The sequence below is a fragment of the Semicossyphus pulcher genome, unplaced genomic scaffold, assembly GCF_022749685.1.
Source record: "Semicossyphus pulcher isolate SPU_LCO1_2020_fin unplaced genomic scaffold, fSemPul1.0.p SCAF_22, whole genome shotgun sequence".
NCBI classification, from domain to species: domain Eukaryota; kingdom Metazoa; phylum Chordata; class Actinopteri; order Labriformes; family Labridae; genus Semicossyphus; species Semicossyphus pulcher.
In genome coordinates, this window is record NW_027211696.1 from 20,613,924 (window position 1) to 20,629,698 (window position 15,775).

The 15,775-nt window shown below is 40.8% G+C and overlaps 1 protein-coding gene across 3 annotated transcripts in view; it reads right to left on the bottom strand.

Moving 5' to 3' along the window:
* Nucleotides 1-15,518, bottom strand: part of mef2ca (myocyte enhancer factor 2ca) — a 33,235-nt gene extending 17,717 nt beyond the window's left edge. For 2 of the 3 annotated variants that reach the window (XM_069673018.1, XM_069673016.1), the window contains exons 1-3: nt 15,338-15,518; nt 12,973-13,076; nt 2,226-2,386 (exon numbers count right to left, since the gene is read on the bottom strand). In XM_069673018.1, the coding sequence (XP_069529119.1) occupies nt 2,226-2,279 (54 nt within the window). In that variant the 5' untranslated portion in view covers nt 2,280-2,386; nt 12,973-13,076; nt 15,338-15,518. Of the gene's footprint in view, nt 1-2,225; nt 2,387-12,608; nt 12,880-12,972; nt 13,077-15,337 lie in introns of those variants that run through there. The other variant, XM_069673017.1, reaches the window with a different exon arrangement.
* Between the last annotated feature and the right edge of the window lie 257 nt (nt 15,519-15,775).

Consider the following 15,775-nt stretch of genomic DNA (forward strand, 5'->3'; position numbering starts at 1 on the left):
AACATAATGCCTGCTGATGCATCTACAGGCTAGATCAGTGCTAATCAACTAATGCAAGTATGCTAAAATGCTAAGCTTAGATAGTGAGCATGGTAAACAAAACTGCTAATGTCGCCTATTTACATCGTATGCTAGTTCAGGGTGCTGACGGGCAAATGTTAGCTAGCTCATCAGCAAACCTTAGCTAGCTGACATGGTAAGATGTAAAATATGGCAAAAGCATGTTACCGTTGTGGGAGCATGTTAGCATGCTGATCTTGTAGCACTGTACCTACAGTAACCAGAGCCTTAAAGAGCTGCTAGCATAGCTGACGTCTCTTTGGGCTCTTTTTAAAGTTAAGTGTATTTCGTCAACGTTTCCAGACATCCATTTGTGTGTTTTTATTTCAGTACAATATGAGGTGAAGAAGTTTAGACCCTTAAAATCAATCTGCACTTAAACTACTTTACCGCACATTAATAATGTAACTGAATGCACACTTGATGTTCACTGTGAACACAAGTAAAAAGAATGGAAATCAATGGCTGTCTGAGATGGGAGGAAACGGAAGATTGAGGTGGCTAAAAATAGCTTCAACGGTTTAAGACACGAGCAGACACATTGTCAACAAGCACAGATTATTTAAACCCCCTTGTTTGGGAGGTCAAACCGAATACAAATGTACCTGACATGTTTTAAATAATTCCCTCAGTGTACGGGAAACCTGGGAGCAGACTACGGTAAACACAGAGGGTCAAAGTTGAAGCAGGAAGCGAGTCAGGGATGGATGTTTAGTATGGACACTTCAGGTAATGATACCTCTTTTTATTCTTATCATTCTTTATTTTGTCTTCTAAATAAGTTTGATTAATCCGGACGTTTGTTTGTTGGATGTATTTCTAGCAATAATAATGCTTCTTCAGATCTCATTATTTAATGCTCAAGCTGTAGTGAACCTTGAACTTGTTTCTGTCACTATCAGAGTAGAGCTAAAAGTTATAAACACACTTGTACGTTTCTTTACAGATAATGCTAAACAACACACACATCATTATACCATCACACAGTCGAGGGGAGGACTGTGACGAGGTCAGTCCTGCCCTCCTGCGGGGGTCAGGAAGCACATGTGCCTGCATTTCCTGTCATAACAGGAAGAGAGGAACCGCTCCCCCAGACAAGACTTGAGTGTGTGTTCAGATGTGTGCATTTGTGTGCAAAAATGCAGTTAAGCTCCATTGACAATAATCTCTCATCTCTAATATCTTCTGCAGTGAGCCAGCAGGTCGTGATCGACACACCTCGTAAGAATCATGTGACACAATGTGACCAGTCTGAGGAATGTGTGTATTTATGTTCTTCATGTGGCTGCTCAGTGTCTCACAGAGGGAATTAAAGTGTTTAAGTTTAAGACATCATCATCTGTTAGAGGGATGGCTGCGTCACTTGGACACGGGTGACCTTCGGCTTGATGCTTCTCACAGCTTCAGTTACACAAGAGGAAAAGGTATCGCTACTTCAAAACAGCCAAGAGTTGAAAATGTAATGAAATTAATCACATGTTCTGTGTTCTATATTAGCTGTATCTTGAGAGCTGTTCATCCCATCGACCTCATGCTTGGCGGCCATATTGCTGCGCACCGAAAGGAGGGAAGTGTCTCAGACACAACATTCTGTGTCCACTTGCCTCTGGTTTGATGGTCCACCATTTTTAAACTGTTTTTCGCTTCTCTTCCTCCAAATTCGGAGTGATCGTCACCACATGTGGCACAGACCACCTCTGCAGCAAGCCGGATTTTTCTTTTTCCATGTAGTTTTCCTAAAGCCAGCCTTGAGAGTTTGGTCAAATGTGGTGGGCGGAGCTTCAAGATAGATGTATTTATTGATCCTTGATCTGAAGCTGAAAATTGACATTTATTCAGGGCTTTCTGAATCTGTTAAATAAATGTTTAAGACATGAGCGAAGTCTGGCAAGAAAGCACAGAGAGAAGTGGCGTTTCTGCTGAGATCAGTTGGACGCTGAGCTGAACACAAACAGAAATACTCCCACAGATATTTGGGTGTATGTCAGTGTAGCGACTTCACAGCTAACATGCAGATGGTTCAGCACACAAAACAAATTCATGCAAATGATGGAGGGAAAAATTTGCTTCTCTTTTTGTCTTAAAAGCTGAAACACTGATGTTGGGATGTATTTAAAGGTGACGCGAGGTCAGCATGTACGAGATGCATGTCTTTGTATACTCACATGTCTGTTCCGTTCATCCATAATCCGTGCTATCTGAATCTTTTTCCGCCCCATCTTGACTATTTTGTCTGTTTTTCCTTTTCTTCTTCTTCTCTTCTTCTCCTTTAATCGACTTTCGGCTCCTCACAGTTCCTCACTTCTCTATCCCAAACTGCTGGCTCCTGCAGACACAGAAACAAAAACAAACTCATTAGAGTTAAAAACATGTTACCAAAGCATCAGTCACTCACACATGCCTGCACACGGATGACAGGAAGAGGATCAACTGGTTTCAGGACACTGTGTCACACCCGAAGAGGTGGTGTGGCAACATGGACACTTCTCCATGGCGACAGATGCAAACAGAAACATGTATGAACACAGCGTTTAATCAGGAAAAGTTGGACTGGGTGTGGGTGTCATGTCTGATATAATGCAGAGTTTAACCGCCATGCACGCACAGGCAGGCTGCACTGTATCCCCCTGACACACCCAGAGACGCAGCTTCCTCAGGGGGTTACTGTACCCTCAGGAGGAAGTGAAACAGACGGGCACGTCGGCATGCAAATAACCAAGAGCGATGCGTTTGTCGTTTGTCTCTGTCAGACGCTGTGTTAAAAACATCTGCAGGTTTGACAAACCACATTGAAAGACGGGACTTTGTGTTTCCCGCTCGCCTGAAGCTGAGACGGGACGAGCGGATGTGGTTCAAAAATAAAATAAAGTCAGAGACGAATCAAAGTGTTTTCAAACTGAATAAAAATAATAGGTAAATAACAATTAATAGGTTAATTGTGGTTAACTGAGGTTAAAGTTTCTTCAGGGTTTACAGGTTTCTCTGAAGTGGAGGAAGTTTGAAAAGATGAGTTTGATGTTTGCTTTTAAAGCGAGTTAAGACACCTGTCACTCGAGTCTTTTAATGGGACTGTGTTTCAGATATCAAAGCGGTCAAAGACGGGACACTAGCTGTTGAGATTATAACCTCGAATGGAACAAAGTGTGTTCACTTTGGAGAGAGAAGCTCAGCTGATTATAATGCTGTTATACTTGTAGTTGTGCTAAAATAAAAAAACAAAAGGAGCAGATTCACGGCAGCTTTCAAGGTCAAAAGGTCAAAGAAAAACACATTTTAATGTGTGTGTTACTTAAACAGATCAAGGCTATACACTTACATTTCAAAACAGGGTTAAAACGAAAACCTAAGCGCCCCCCAACACACGGTTTGTGTGCAGAAACTACATCGATGCTTACGCGACTGAGAACATATATCACATGACCACTGTGGTACACTGAGCATGTGCGTGCTGGTGCAAACAGGAAGCAGAATGTTTACTCTTTCTGTTGTTGCTTAGTTGCAGAAACAGCCATGATGGAAATTTAGACCAGAAATCGAACATTGGTGTTTTCTTCGTTGCTGTCCATGGTCTCTCTAAAATAAAACGAGAACAGTAAAAAATAAAGTGTTTTTGTTTTTCTTCCAAATGAAATGAGAAACATGTTCACGGCCTGCCCGGCTGCTTTTGTGTTTCTTCACCACATTTAAGATGTAACTTTGGTTTGTTTCATATTTTCAGAACTGATATAAAATAATAATAATAAAAGTGCAAAAATGACTTCCTTTAAAGCGTTTCCTCGTTGGCAGCAGGTTTCACTCATGCTGCTGGCTGCCTCAATATCATGTGTGCATGACTAAAGTGCATGATGTGTGGAAACATCAGCACACACAAACTCACACTTTTTCTTGCTGTACGAGAAGCACCACAGCCGACCCCTTCAACCTCCTCTGAACTCACACATATTAAACCCCGCCCCCTTTTGTAGCCGTGAGGAGAAGTTCAAATAAGTCGCTGAAGATTACTTTTTACTTTTACCCTCAAATATCGGAACTTTCTACTCCTTACATTTTAAATCAGGCTCCCTCCTTCAGCTTTAATGAGAGGAATTATCAGTTATTTTGATTCTCCACAGAGCGTGTCCCGTTATCGTAAAGATCGATTTCAGCTTCAATGTTTGGGACAATAACTCACAGGGAAGGTGATTTGTTGGTGTATACATCGGGTCACATCACACAGGACAGACGTGTGACATGAAGAAAAGGAGGTGACAGACGTGTGAAGACAAACAGACAGAGAGGGAAACTGCAGCGTGGACAGGAGGCGTCTAGTGAGTGTGATGTCTGTGTTACAGTATATATTTTTTAATTCTGTTTAAAGTTGGAATGATTTCAGTTTAATAGTCTCCAAATATGAGGTGACTTCAGTTAGCTTAGCACAGAAACAGCCGGCAGAAATGTCCTTCAGAGGGACCCGTCTTACTTCACACTGTGAGGACGTTTCACAGCCTGGACGCTGCACTCTCACTGCAGGACACAAGTACAATAAACAGTCTTTTTAACACAAGTATCTGTATCTTCTACTAGACTAAAGAAGGAATATTTGCCTCCTCTGGTCGCCCACCATCCTCTTGGGAGAAAAGTGATATTGTGTCTATTATTGGTTTGATTCTCTGCAAATCTTTTGTTAATCTCTTGTGTGCCACAGGGCCTGAAACACAGGACGGGAGCTCAGAGAGCACAAAGAAGTGACAAAATATGTGTGACACTGTGCAGGACTGTCAGTGCATGCAGTGTGTGTGTGTGTGTGTGTGTGTGTGTGTGTGTGTGTGTGCCATGTGACCCGTGTGTCGCTCCTGAAGCGGAGCTTAAGAGCTTGGGTCGCCGAGTTAACTGGATGTTCACACACGCTGAGACAGACGCACACAAACACAAACACACACGGCAGGTTTTCTTGGCAGCTCGTCGCTGTCATCGCGGCAGGGCCAAAGAGAGAAAGAAAGAGAAAAGGCGTGCTCGCTCTCAGAATATGTGCCAGGCCTCAGGCACGCGGGAGGAAATGGAGAATGAAATTGGGATTCGTGAAGACGTAAGACGATGACGCAGGTGTGCTCTCCGAACAAAAGTGACGAGATGACGACCGCGGAGCTGCTTTCAAGTCCAAACACCTCCTCAAATGTTCCTCTTTCATTCATCTCCCTCATCATCGTCATTATAAGAGTTATTAACAGCTACATTATGTAAAACTAGAGCAGCATTACCAGATTGATCTCATTATTGACTGATTACTTCGTCTACGAGACGTCTGAAAATAGAAAACGTTCACGTGTGGCATCTATAAATGTCTTGTTTAGTTTAGCAAAGAGACCAAACCCCAGAAACATTCCTCCTCCTTTCAAAGCAAACAAGATACTGATGTTTTATAAAAGAGACGAACGAGGAAACAAGGAGAAAACACAACAACACGTGTGCTGCACAATAACCACTGTGACGGCTTAAACAAAGAGACGTCACATGCAGCTTTTCCTGCTTCTGACATGTGTCGTGTGTGTGTCTTCTTCCTCTGAGCCAAAGGGAGAAAATATAAACACCACGTCAGTGAGCCATGCTTTAGTACTGGGGTGCATGTTGCTTTATCACCATGAAAACACACAGATCTTCAATAAGAGGACCAAATACAGAAAGCCGTTTGTTCATATCATCTTACTTGGCTCCCCTTCTGATGGCAGACAACACATCCTCATACCTACGTTTACCTCCGTTTACCTACGTTTACCTCCGTCCTAGAAAACATGTTGTGGAACAGTTTGGACTATCCGGTTAAGTTCAGAAAAAATCTGTTACGGTAAAATAAATGTGCTTCTTGCGTTTTTACATTTCCTACATGGGTCCCATCATGTATGAGATTTGGTTTGATTAGGTTTGGACATAAAAGTACTGCTGGGTTAAGTCAGTGGTTTGGGCTTAGTTAGCTTACGTATGTTGGGTTAGCTTCTGTACGTGAATAACAATGCACATGTAACTTAAGTGACGTAACATACAATCTGTAGGTACTTGGTTTGATGCGGTTTACACACCAACACTACTGCTTTAAGTTTAGGGTAGGAAGAAAACAAGCTATTCATGTTAAAACATTTTCTACTTGCGTTTTTTATTTGACGTACATGCGTAAGATTACGTACGTGATTTAAACTACGTTATTCACGTAACTTAAAAGTGTGGTTTGGTAAGGTTTACACACAAATTTACGAGGTCAAGTTACCTACTTACGTACGTGAATAACAAAGCACATGTAATTTAAGTGATGTAACATTTTTTCGTACACTATAAAGTTTGGTTTAATGAGGTTTAGACACCGAAACTACTTGGTTAAATTTATGGTAAAAAAAAAAACAGAAGTTACAAAATATTTTCTGCTCCTGTTTTTTTTTTTTTTTTACGTTACAGGCGTCATTAAAGTGACATTATTCACACAACATAACAGTTTGGTTTGATTAGGTTTAAACATGAAAACTACTTGGTTAAATTAAGGTTAATGTTAAAATGTAAAGTAATATTAAAAAACATTTTCTAATGTTTTTTTAATTTACGTATGCGTTACAAAACGTACGTGAATTAAGTGACGTCATGTATGTAAGAGATGTTGTTCACGTAACTTAAAAGTTTGGTTTGGTTTACATCATCAAACCTCTTGGTTAACTTAAGAAAGATTAAATAAGTACTTTACTTACATTAGTTAAATGACGTCGTAGGCTACGTACGTATGTTATGTTCATTATCAAGGTTACACAAGTAACTTCAAAACAAGTTTAGGAACAAAAACACTGAGTTAGCTGTAGAGAAAAGATTCTTGTGTCAAAATAAGCACGCAAGTTAAATAAGTTAAATAAATTACGGTATGTACTAAATTTAAAAGAGGTGAACGGTGACTTTTTGTTTCACATGGACTCGTATCCATCGCTGCCGACCGCCACCCTAAATGTACTAATAATTGTAAATATTGGTCATAAATAACGGCACAAATGACCAATAAGGTTATATTTTTGTCTTATCTGTCGTGTGCATTGTATTAGACAGTGAATTGGTTCGTCTGCCAACAGACAACAGTTTTTATGATCAATAAATAAATGATTTCCTCCTTCAGCTCCTTAAATGTGACGGCTTACAGCTTGTATCTGTTTGACGTGGCTGTAATGTTGATTGATTATCATTTTACAAAGAAAGTGAAGATGTCACTTAGAGCTTAGGAAACTTTTTCAGACATTTTAATGACTAAATCTGTAATCGATTAATACAGAAAATAGTCCTCAGATCAATCAACAGTGAGAGTAGTCGATAACTGCAGAGCCGTGTGATTCCACCTCGCTCTGTTATGTTCTGCTCCTTGTTTTCCACATTAGTAATAACTGAATACGAGCTGACAGCTTCTGATATGAAGAAATAATTGATGTGTTTTGCTACAACAAAAGCAAACACTTTGATTAAGCGGAGCGACGTGAAACTATCACACTCATCTGCAGCGAGCAGCAACACGCCAGCCGGAGAGCATTACATGAATATCTAGAGTGTGAGTCACGCTGCCTGTGAGCCTTTACCTCGCTTCACGAAAACAGAACAAGGATCAACACGGTTTAAATTTAGAGCTCCTGCAGACGAGCACACTCAGCATGTTGTCGTGAAAGAGGGAATTTTAGGCCAAAGCGAGACGTGAGGAGCTGAGGGAAGATTGCATAAAACAATAAAAATCAGTGTGTGGGTGTGTGCTGGTATCTGTAGGTATGATTTAATGCAGAGCTTGATCTTTTCCAGGATGACAGCAAATCTCCACCCAACTCACCCTCCACACGCCCACGTGCACAAACCTCCGTGCTATTTTTAGGCTCAGTGTAAAGCAGAAGGACTCCAAAAATAAAAGAATGAACTTTTTACCCCAAACAACAATACGACCGGTTTCTGGTTTCACAGACAGAGAGCGACTGTTGAACAGAGGGAGAGATGGAAATCAGCCATCTCACGCAGTCCTCAGCTGCTCCCATGCCAATTATTTTCCAACAAACCTGCAGAGGGAGAGTTTGGCTGTATGTGGAGGCCTGTTTGCATATGTGCTGTACATACTGTGTGTGTATGCAGCACGCAGCGAGGGCTAATGGGTGACATGTGGCAGTGCCCTTGTATTCCTTGGCAGGACACTCTGCACGTCTCGGTGTCGGACAGCCAGGAAGGGTGGGTGGTCGGCGGAGGGTGATGGGTGAGGGGGGAAGGGTGTTAGATCACAGCATGGGGCTGACAGACAGGAGGTGGATGGACAGTTGTGAACAGTCCCATCCGAATGTCTGAGGCCTTTTTTAGACCTGCTCTACCTTAGAACTGACCTCTAAATCGAGTAAATAGAAAAGCAAAGACGTAAAAACGGCTAATGTCTGACAGAAGGTAGCTAACAAACATCATGGAGCTGTAAAAGTGCTGAATAATTAGAAGTTCATTACTTGCCAAGAGTCAGATGGAAAGATGGACCCAATTACCAATTCTGTACGCTAAGTGTGAAGCTACCGCCTGCAGCTAGCTGACTTAGCTTAGTAACATGAGTGAAAAGACGGGGAAACAGCTAGCCTACAGTCTTTCCTGTGAAGAGTTAAAATGCTAGCTGAGCATTATGTCATATTTTTCTTATCAAACTCATTATTATTATTTTTCTTGTTTGTGCCGAGAATCAGATGAAAAGATTGATACCACTAGCCTGTCTGTATGCTAAGTAGGAAGCTACCACCTGCTGTCACTTAGCTTAGCATACAGACAGTTAAGAACAGGAAATAGCCTTCAATCCTTTTCTAATAAAAACTACTATGATTACGATTTAAGGCCTACCTAACTTTACACAACAAAACCAAGCTGTCTCTCTCCAAGAGAATGTTGATATTTTATCTGTTAGCTTGTTGCTAGTTAGTTATCATTCCTTGCTGCGGAGAAAACTTTAGGGAAAACAACTGACAGTGTAGATGTTGTGCGAGCATCAAATACTCTCCAAATTGAGGTTTCCTCCCTCTGGCAACATTTGTGCTTTTACCTGATCGCTAAAACTGGTCTTTGATAATGCTAAAGAGAAAGGAAAGAGCTGTTAGCATCGCTAACATGTAACACTCAAAGTAAACACTGTCAGATAGGCTGTCTTACAGGAGAATAGAAAGTAAATTCATCTCCAGACGCAGGGTTAGTAACAGCCGACTGAGTGAAGTAGTTCTTGGAAATAAACGGTACCCAGTGGTTCTTAAGAAGACGGGAGAAGGATCTACAAACTTCAGATGGTCGGCCATGTTGTAAAACAAATGCAAAGCCTTGGTTTGATCCCTACAGGCAACTTGAGGTACAAGTATGTTTAGTAGAGAAGGTGGATTCTGTAACACAATCCAGCTTACATTTACATTCAGTTAGTTTTAGGCCAAACTATATAAACTCAATGAACTTTGAAAGATAACACATGCAGTTAAACTGACGTACTGACACAATGACACAGGTTATCCTCAGAATGAAACATTGTAGGTGCAAACAGTTTGTCAAAGTGACAACTCTTTCTGACTGAATAACCACATGACACTGAAACATACACAACATTCGGTGTACTGTATCACATCACACACAAGCCTTCCTCTGTCTGAGCCTCTCTGACTGCAGGCTACTAAACAATATGTTGTGAACTGCTCTCATTACTGTGGGGACGATCATGAAGTGTCCTCTTTATTATCATTTATAGATCATAAACACAGAATTCCCCCTCGGCAAAATGAGGGGCTTTTCATGTCAGCATGTGTACTTGAATTTAGGCTAATTATAAAAGCGCAGTAAGTTTGATGGTCATGTTTGGATGTTTGAAACGAGGCAGAGAAACACGCCAACAAAGATCAAAGTGTCTCATTAACTTTAAAAAATAAATACGGGTTGAATTTGTCCCTTTTAAGGTCTCAAATGTCGAAGCAGGAAACTTGATCTGATAAATGTGGCCTGGTTAGGGATGCCCCCCTATAAGCAGTGAAGTGAGTCACTTTGTGGTGCAGACACCACAACACATGCTCAGCATACGTGGATGATATCACACCAACATCTGTGACATCGTGACAGCCTCTCTTTTAAGCTAATGTGTGAGATTTTTAGACGTCAGGAACCTTTAGAATCGTAATGTGTTACGTTTGTTTTTAGTATTAAAGTAAGACAGTGAGTTGTCTGTACAAACATGGGTAACCTACAAACAGGAGACGCTAACAGCTAATTCGGCTGTTTTTTTATGGTGCCAATTGCGCCATACAGGAATTGTATTTAGACAGTACTTTTCTGACACGCGAACGGCAGTGAGCTACCACAGCATCTGGAGCAACTTGAGGTTGTGTGTTTTGCCCAAGGACACTTTGACATGTGGACAGGAAGAGCCGAGGATTGGACTGCCGACCCTGTGATTAGCGGCCGACCGGCTCTTCCTCCCGAGCCAAAGCCGCCACAGATTTGTAAACAATTTAGACAACAAATTAGCAAAAACATGTTTGACTTCCGCCACATTCACACAAAAGCATAGATTATATATAAGGAGCGGAAAAGCCACCTTGACTACACCCATTGGTTTGTGGAATACATTTTTGAAGACATGTGTTTGGCATTTTTGCCGTCGGCATTTTGGTTTTTTGGGAGTGACCATAGTTTAAAGAGAGGGTGGAAACACCTTGCTACACCTCCATCTGTGGTGGAGCATTGTCAATTACAGGTAGCCCTGCCCTTAATCGTCCCCTGCTTCCTGGTCTGTGTGACTCTCAATGGGAGCATCAGTGACTAAATGAACATCACGCTGTGTTGAAGAAGAATTGAAACTAGAGACTGAGACCATAAACTCATTAGGAACATGTTTACTGAGGGAATAAATTAAGACAGAAGTAGGACCATTTTCTCATAGACCAGAGAGTTGCCCCCTGCTGGCCATTAGAAAGACTGCAGGTTTAAGGCACCTAACATTGTTAAACTCTTCAGCCCAAGGGGCTACGTCCACTTCTTATACAGTCTATAAACAACATTGGTCGACAACTATAGCGTCAAAACTCTTTCTCTTAGCTTACACATTTATTTTTATCAATGGTGTTTGTTTTTCTAAAAGTTGGCGTAGCAAAACCGTGACGTCAAACTATGGATCTACCCTGATGGAAACTTCTAAAGAAGTCCTGGCAGAAAACAGTCCGAAGCGTGACGTGGTATGATGCAGGAAGATAAGATAAGATCACGTGTACTTAAATGATCGGCAGAGAAACTTGTCTTTGGCTCCAAGCTGCTGCATCACGAAACACATGCCAACTACGTCACAGCGCACGGACACACCTGCATAAACAAGCTTAGATTCACATGCAGAGTGTGAGACACAAATAAATAATAAATCCAAGGAATCAAACCACGTGAGTAATAGTCAATGACTGATAAATGACAGTTACCAGTTTGGATGGAAACACCAGCAATACGCGGAAAGATTTTACAACGTGGGCTTCAGGAATGTGGTGTATTAAACACTCAGTTCATCTGTTACCGAGGGTAAATATCCTGAGTCATAATAACACTATCATAACGCGGGTGGGCTTCACAGATCCTGAATTAAAAGGGAATCATACAGAATAAGACCCATGAGGAGAATCGATAATGGGCTTGTAGAAAATATCTAAAGATCGGAGTATTGGACTACGATGTTTTCTGTTATATGCAAGTATTTTAATTTTTCACTGTTAAACAAAAATCAAAAGACAAATAATCACCAAATGTTTGATAATCGAACCGTTTGGGAAAATCTCCAAGCAAAAATGTCAAACAATTCTTGCTCCCAGCTTCTTTAATGTATTTGCTCCATTTTCCCATCAAGTCTTTCGGTTTTCAGATGTTTGACCAAAGAAGCAATTTGAAGACGTCACTTTGGACTTTTAATTAACTTATAATTTTTGGCTAAACGATTATAGTGAAAACAATTAGTGGATCAATTAATACAGAAATAATCATTAGTCGCAGCCCCAGACTGTACTTAAAAGTATTGTTTTGATGTTACAGAGACTGTAATGCAGATCCACCTGCTTTTACTGCATTAAAAAAGTTAAATTTAATGCAATGAATAAACATTTACCTTACATTAAATAAAAAACAAGTACTGCCTGGCTTACCGTCTCGCGATATTATCCAAAGTATTGTATCAAGTATTGCGATAAGTATCATATCACCAGATTCCTACAAAAAGCCTAATCAATAATGGTCTTTGTATTAAATCTTACTAATCCCCACCTCTACCACAAGAGAGATTAATCTGCTCTAAAGGGGGCTAAGGCACAAAGGAGACCCTATTTCTAAGTTTACCCATGTCCCCCAAATCACTAGCTCCGGCCCTGACTCTTCACATAATCATGTGGTAAGAACATCTCATTTTAACGCAAGAAATTTCACTTAAAAATGCCCCTAAACAGAATGATAAAAAATAAAGTGATCATCAAGATTAAAGTAGCTTTAAATGCAAATTCTGGTGCCCATCTTTACAAACTTTCTCCCACTATAACATCAGTTCTTCTTACCCGAGTGTTGCTGTAGAAAAATAACACACCCGCACTCTCATTCCTCACATGGAGCGATAGAAAAGTTCCGACTCTCCTCACGAGTCTCTGCCGGGGGAAGTCTGCCGAGCAGCCCGTTACCCGAGACTCTGCTCCTGGCTGTGAAACTCTAAACGTCCCGGCGAGAAAACAAACCGAAAGTTCTCCGGAGATGTTTCAGCTGCTCCTGACTTTCTCTGATGTGAGCAGAGTTACAGAAAAGATCCACACTGAGACTCGAGGAGGAGGATTATCCCGCTTCTGTTTGTTTCCTGGCGTGTCAAGCCCGCACGCCCAGCATCACACACACGCGCGCGCACACACACAGGTCCTAGAGCTGTCTTACCTCTCAGCTCTTTACTTCCCTCTTCCTGCGTGTCTCCGTCCAGCGGTTCAGTCCATCCGTGGGTCTCCTGGAGCACGCGCGTCTTCAGGCTCGTCAGAAAGCACCTGGAGGGCAGGAGGCGGCATCGTCACGCGCGCGCACACACGCGCACAGAGGAAACAGACAGAAGATGAGAATCGTGAGATATTTTGTTTGAAGTACAGCCTGATGAAAAAAGCTCCCTAAAACTGAAGTAACACCAAAGTTAGAGGACAGAAAATATATTTTTATCTCAATAATTATTTTTTAATTAAATTCATGTTTTCAACAGGTTTAATGTCTGTAAACTGTGAGAATACGCTGTTAAACGCTTATTGTAGTAATAAGGCTCACCACTGCCTCTTAGTGGACACTTTTGAAACTACACCTCAGAGGAAACGTACTTTTTACTCCACATTTACCTGACAGCTTTATTTACTTTACAAAGAAGGATTTTAGAACCAAAACCTGCGAAGAGCTGACAAACACATCCAACAGTTTGAACAAGTCCAGCTGAAGCTCTTAGTCTTAATAACTTCGGACTGTTTTGTTGTTCGTTTTATGGTTCTAGCTTCTTATATGTGACGATTTGCTGCTGTTCCTTAAAATGATTTGAATAATTTGAATGTTTTTTTTAATATTTTAGAGTTCTGTAATGGTGGTTGGACAAAAGAAACATTGTGAAGGGGTCACTCTGGACTCTGACAGAAAAGTGTTTGTCATGTTTCACACATTCATTTCATCCATTGTTCTTTGAAAATAAACATAAAGGCTCCTTTAGTGATTTTTCTTTCTCCTGTCATGCATGAGATATCTATAAATGCATGAGTACATTACTATTCTTCACCTAAGATAATACTTCACTGATACCCTGAGAGGAAATTCAGGATATAAATAAACTGTATATATAAACTGTCATTTCAAAAATATAAAAACCTAATTTCACAAACGTCAGAGTCTAATCAAATAAGATAGAGTCTAATAAATATGTAAGGATTAGTCTTCTTTAATTTTATTTAACACAATCCCATCTTTATTCACGTGGAGAGGCTGTCCTCTCTGAAGTTACATGAACTTATTCATCTATTGATCTGTTTGACTTTTATGTGGTTTAAGAGACTTTGAAATGCAGAAAAACATTTTAAGTCAACAAACATATATGTCATATAATGAGTCATATAATAAACATGTATAAACAATATAATAAAATAATAATTCATAAAATACATTTTAATTAGATGACAGCTGCTCTGTGAACTGTGCGACTCTTTGTCTCTACCTGTGTTTAAATGTCTTGTCACTTTTTATATACGTTCACATTTATATTCATATTTATATTCTACTGAATTTTTTTTTAATTAATCAGACTTTTGGAAATGAGCTATTCCTTTTCTTTACAAGATAACATGAGCAAACAGCAGCCCTGTAAAATCACGTGTTCAAATGCTGCCATGTAAACGTAAAACACAACAATCCTCAACGGAAACAATAAAAAAAAACAAGTTCACATCAGGACACGATTTACATTTGAAACACAATCTGCAAAATTCACGTGGCACAACTTTTAAAACCACATTATTGAACTAAGTCATAAAACATGAATATATATTATATATCATTTCACCACAGCTGCAGCTGCTGTCTGACAAAGCTTATATAACCATGAGTGTTAAATATATTTAAAGCAGCTGTAGTCAATATTTTCATCCTAACAATGGATGAACTGACTGAGTTATGTGACACAAGTCGCTCTAATGATATTTAAGTATGTCTCTCCGTTACATAATGTGTCCACCAGAGAGCGCTGACACGTTATCACGTTATCTAACCCTAACCCTTGGCTTGGTCAAAAACTGTGTATTTAAGGTTTCCATTTTAATCTTACATAATGTTGGTATTGGCCTTCAGTACTGGTCGAGTTCTGCTGATAAACTCACTGTACACGACCTGCTCAGCAGTAAACAGACACAGTAAGAGATTTGCGTGTGAACATGTTGGAGCATTTAGCGGCTCAAGAGGCAGATATTTTAGGTGGTGGAGACCAAAAACAGAGACAAAAGAGAGACAATATTGTCGAGTGACCAAAAAAGTAAGTTGGCAACTGTTTGCTAACATGTTAGCTGAATCAACTTTCTAAGGTCAACTTGTTTCTGCTGCCCCCAAGTGGCCAAAAGAGGAAGAAGAAAAGCTGACACTGCTGCTTTAATCTCTTAACTTGATCTCCAACTTTAACACTTCTTTCTGTAGGTCAACATGTTTCTCTTCTGTCCTCTAGAAATTTTCCTTTAGACTGAGCAAAAAATGCCTCATCAATCACCATCCACTCCTCCTGATCCAGCTCTCTCACCTGTGCTTTTTGTCCTGTCTTCACCTGGAAGGTTCCCCAGCAGCTCCAGCTGTGGGTTCAGTCGGTCGATCCCTTGTATCAAACAAGAACGGATTAAAAAAAGGAAGAAAGAAAAGTGACATTAAGCCAGACCAGCTGGCTTAGAGGAGAGGGGGACCCAGAACTGGGCTGCGTTAGGATCTGAGCTCAGACCGCACTGAGCCGAGGTAGTCTCTGACGCTCAAACACCGCCCCCTCCGTCCTGTCGACACACTCACACACACACACACACACACACACACACACGCACACAGTTACAGTCGTACACTCACACCCTGTGACCTCCGGTGTCCGAGCGGGTCGGTCTGTGGAGGAGCCCAGTCACCTGTCGTTGTCACTCGCGGTATATTTAGCTCGGAGGTGTCAGTGATGCAGCCTGTGTGTGTGTGTGTGTGTGTG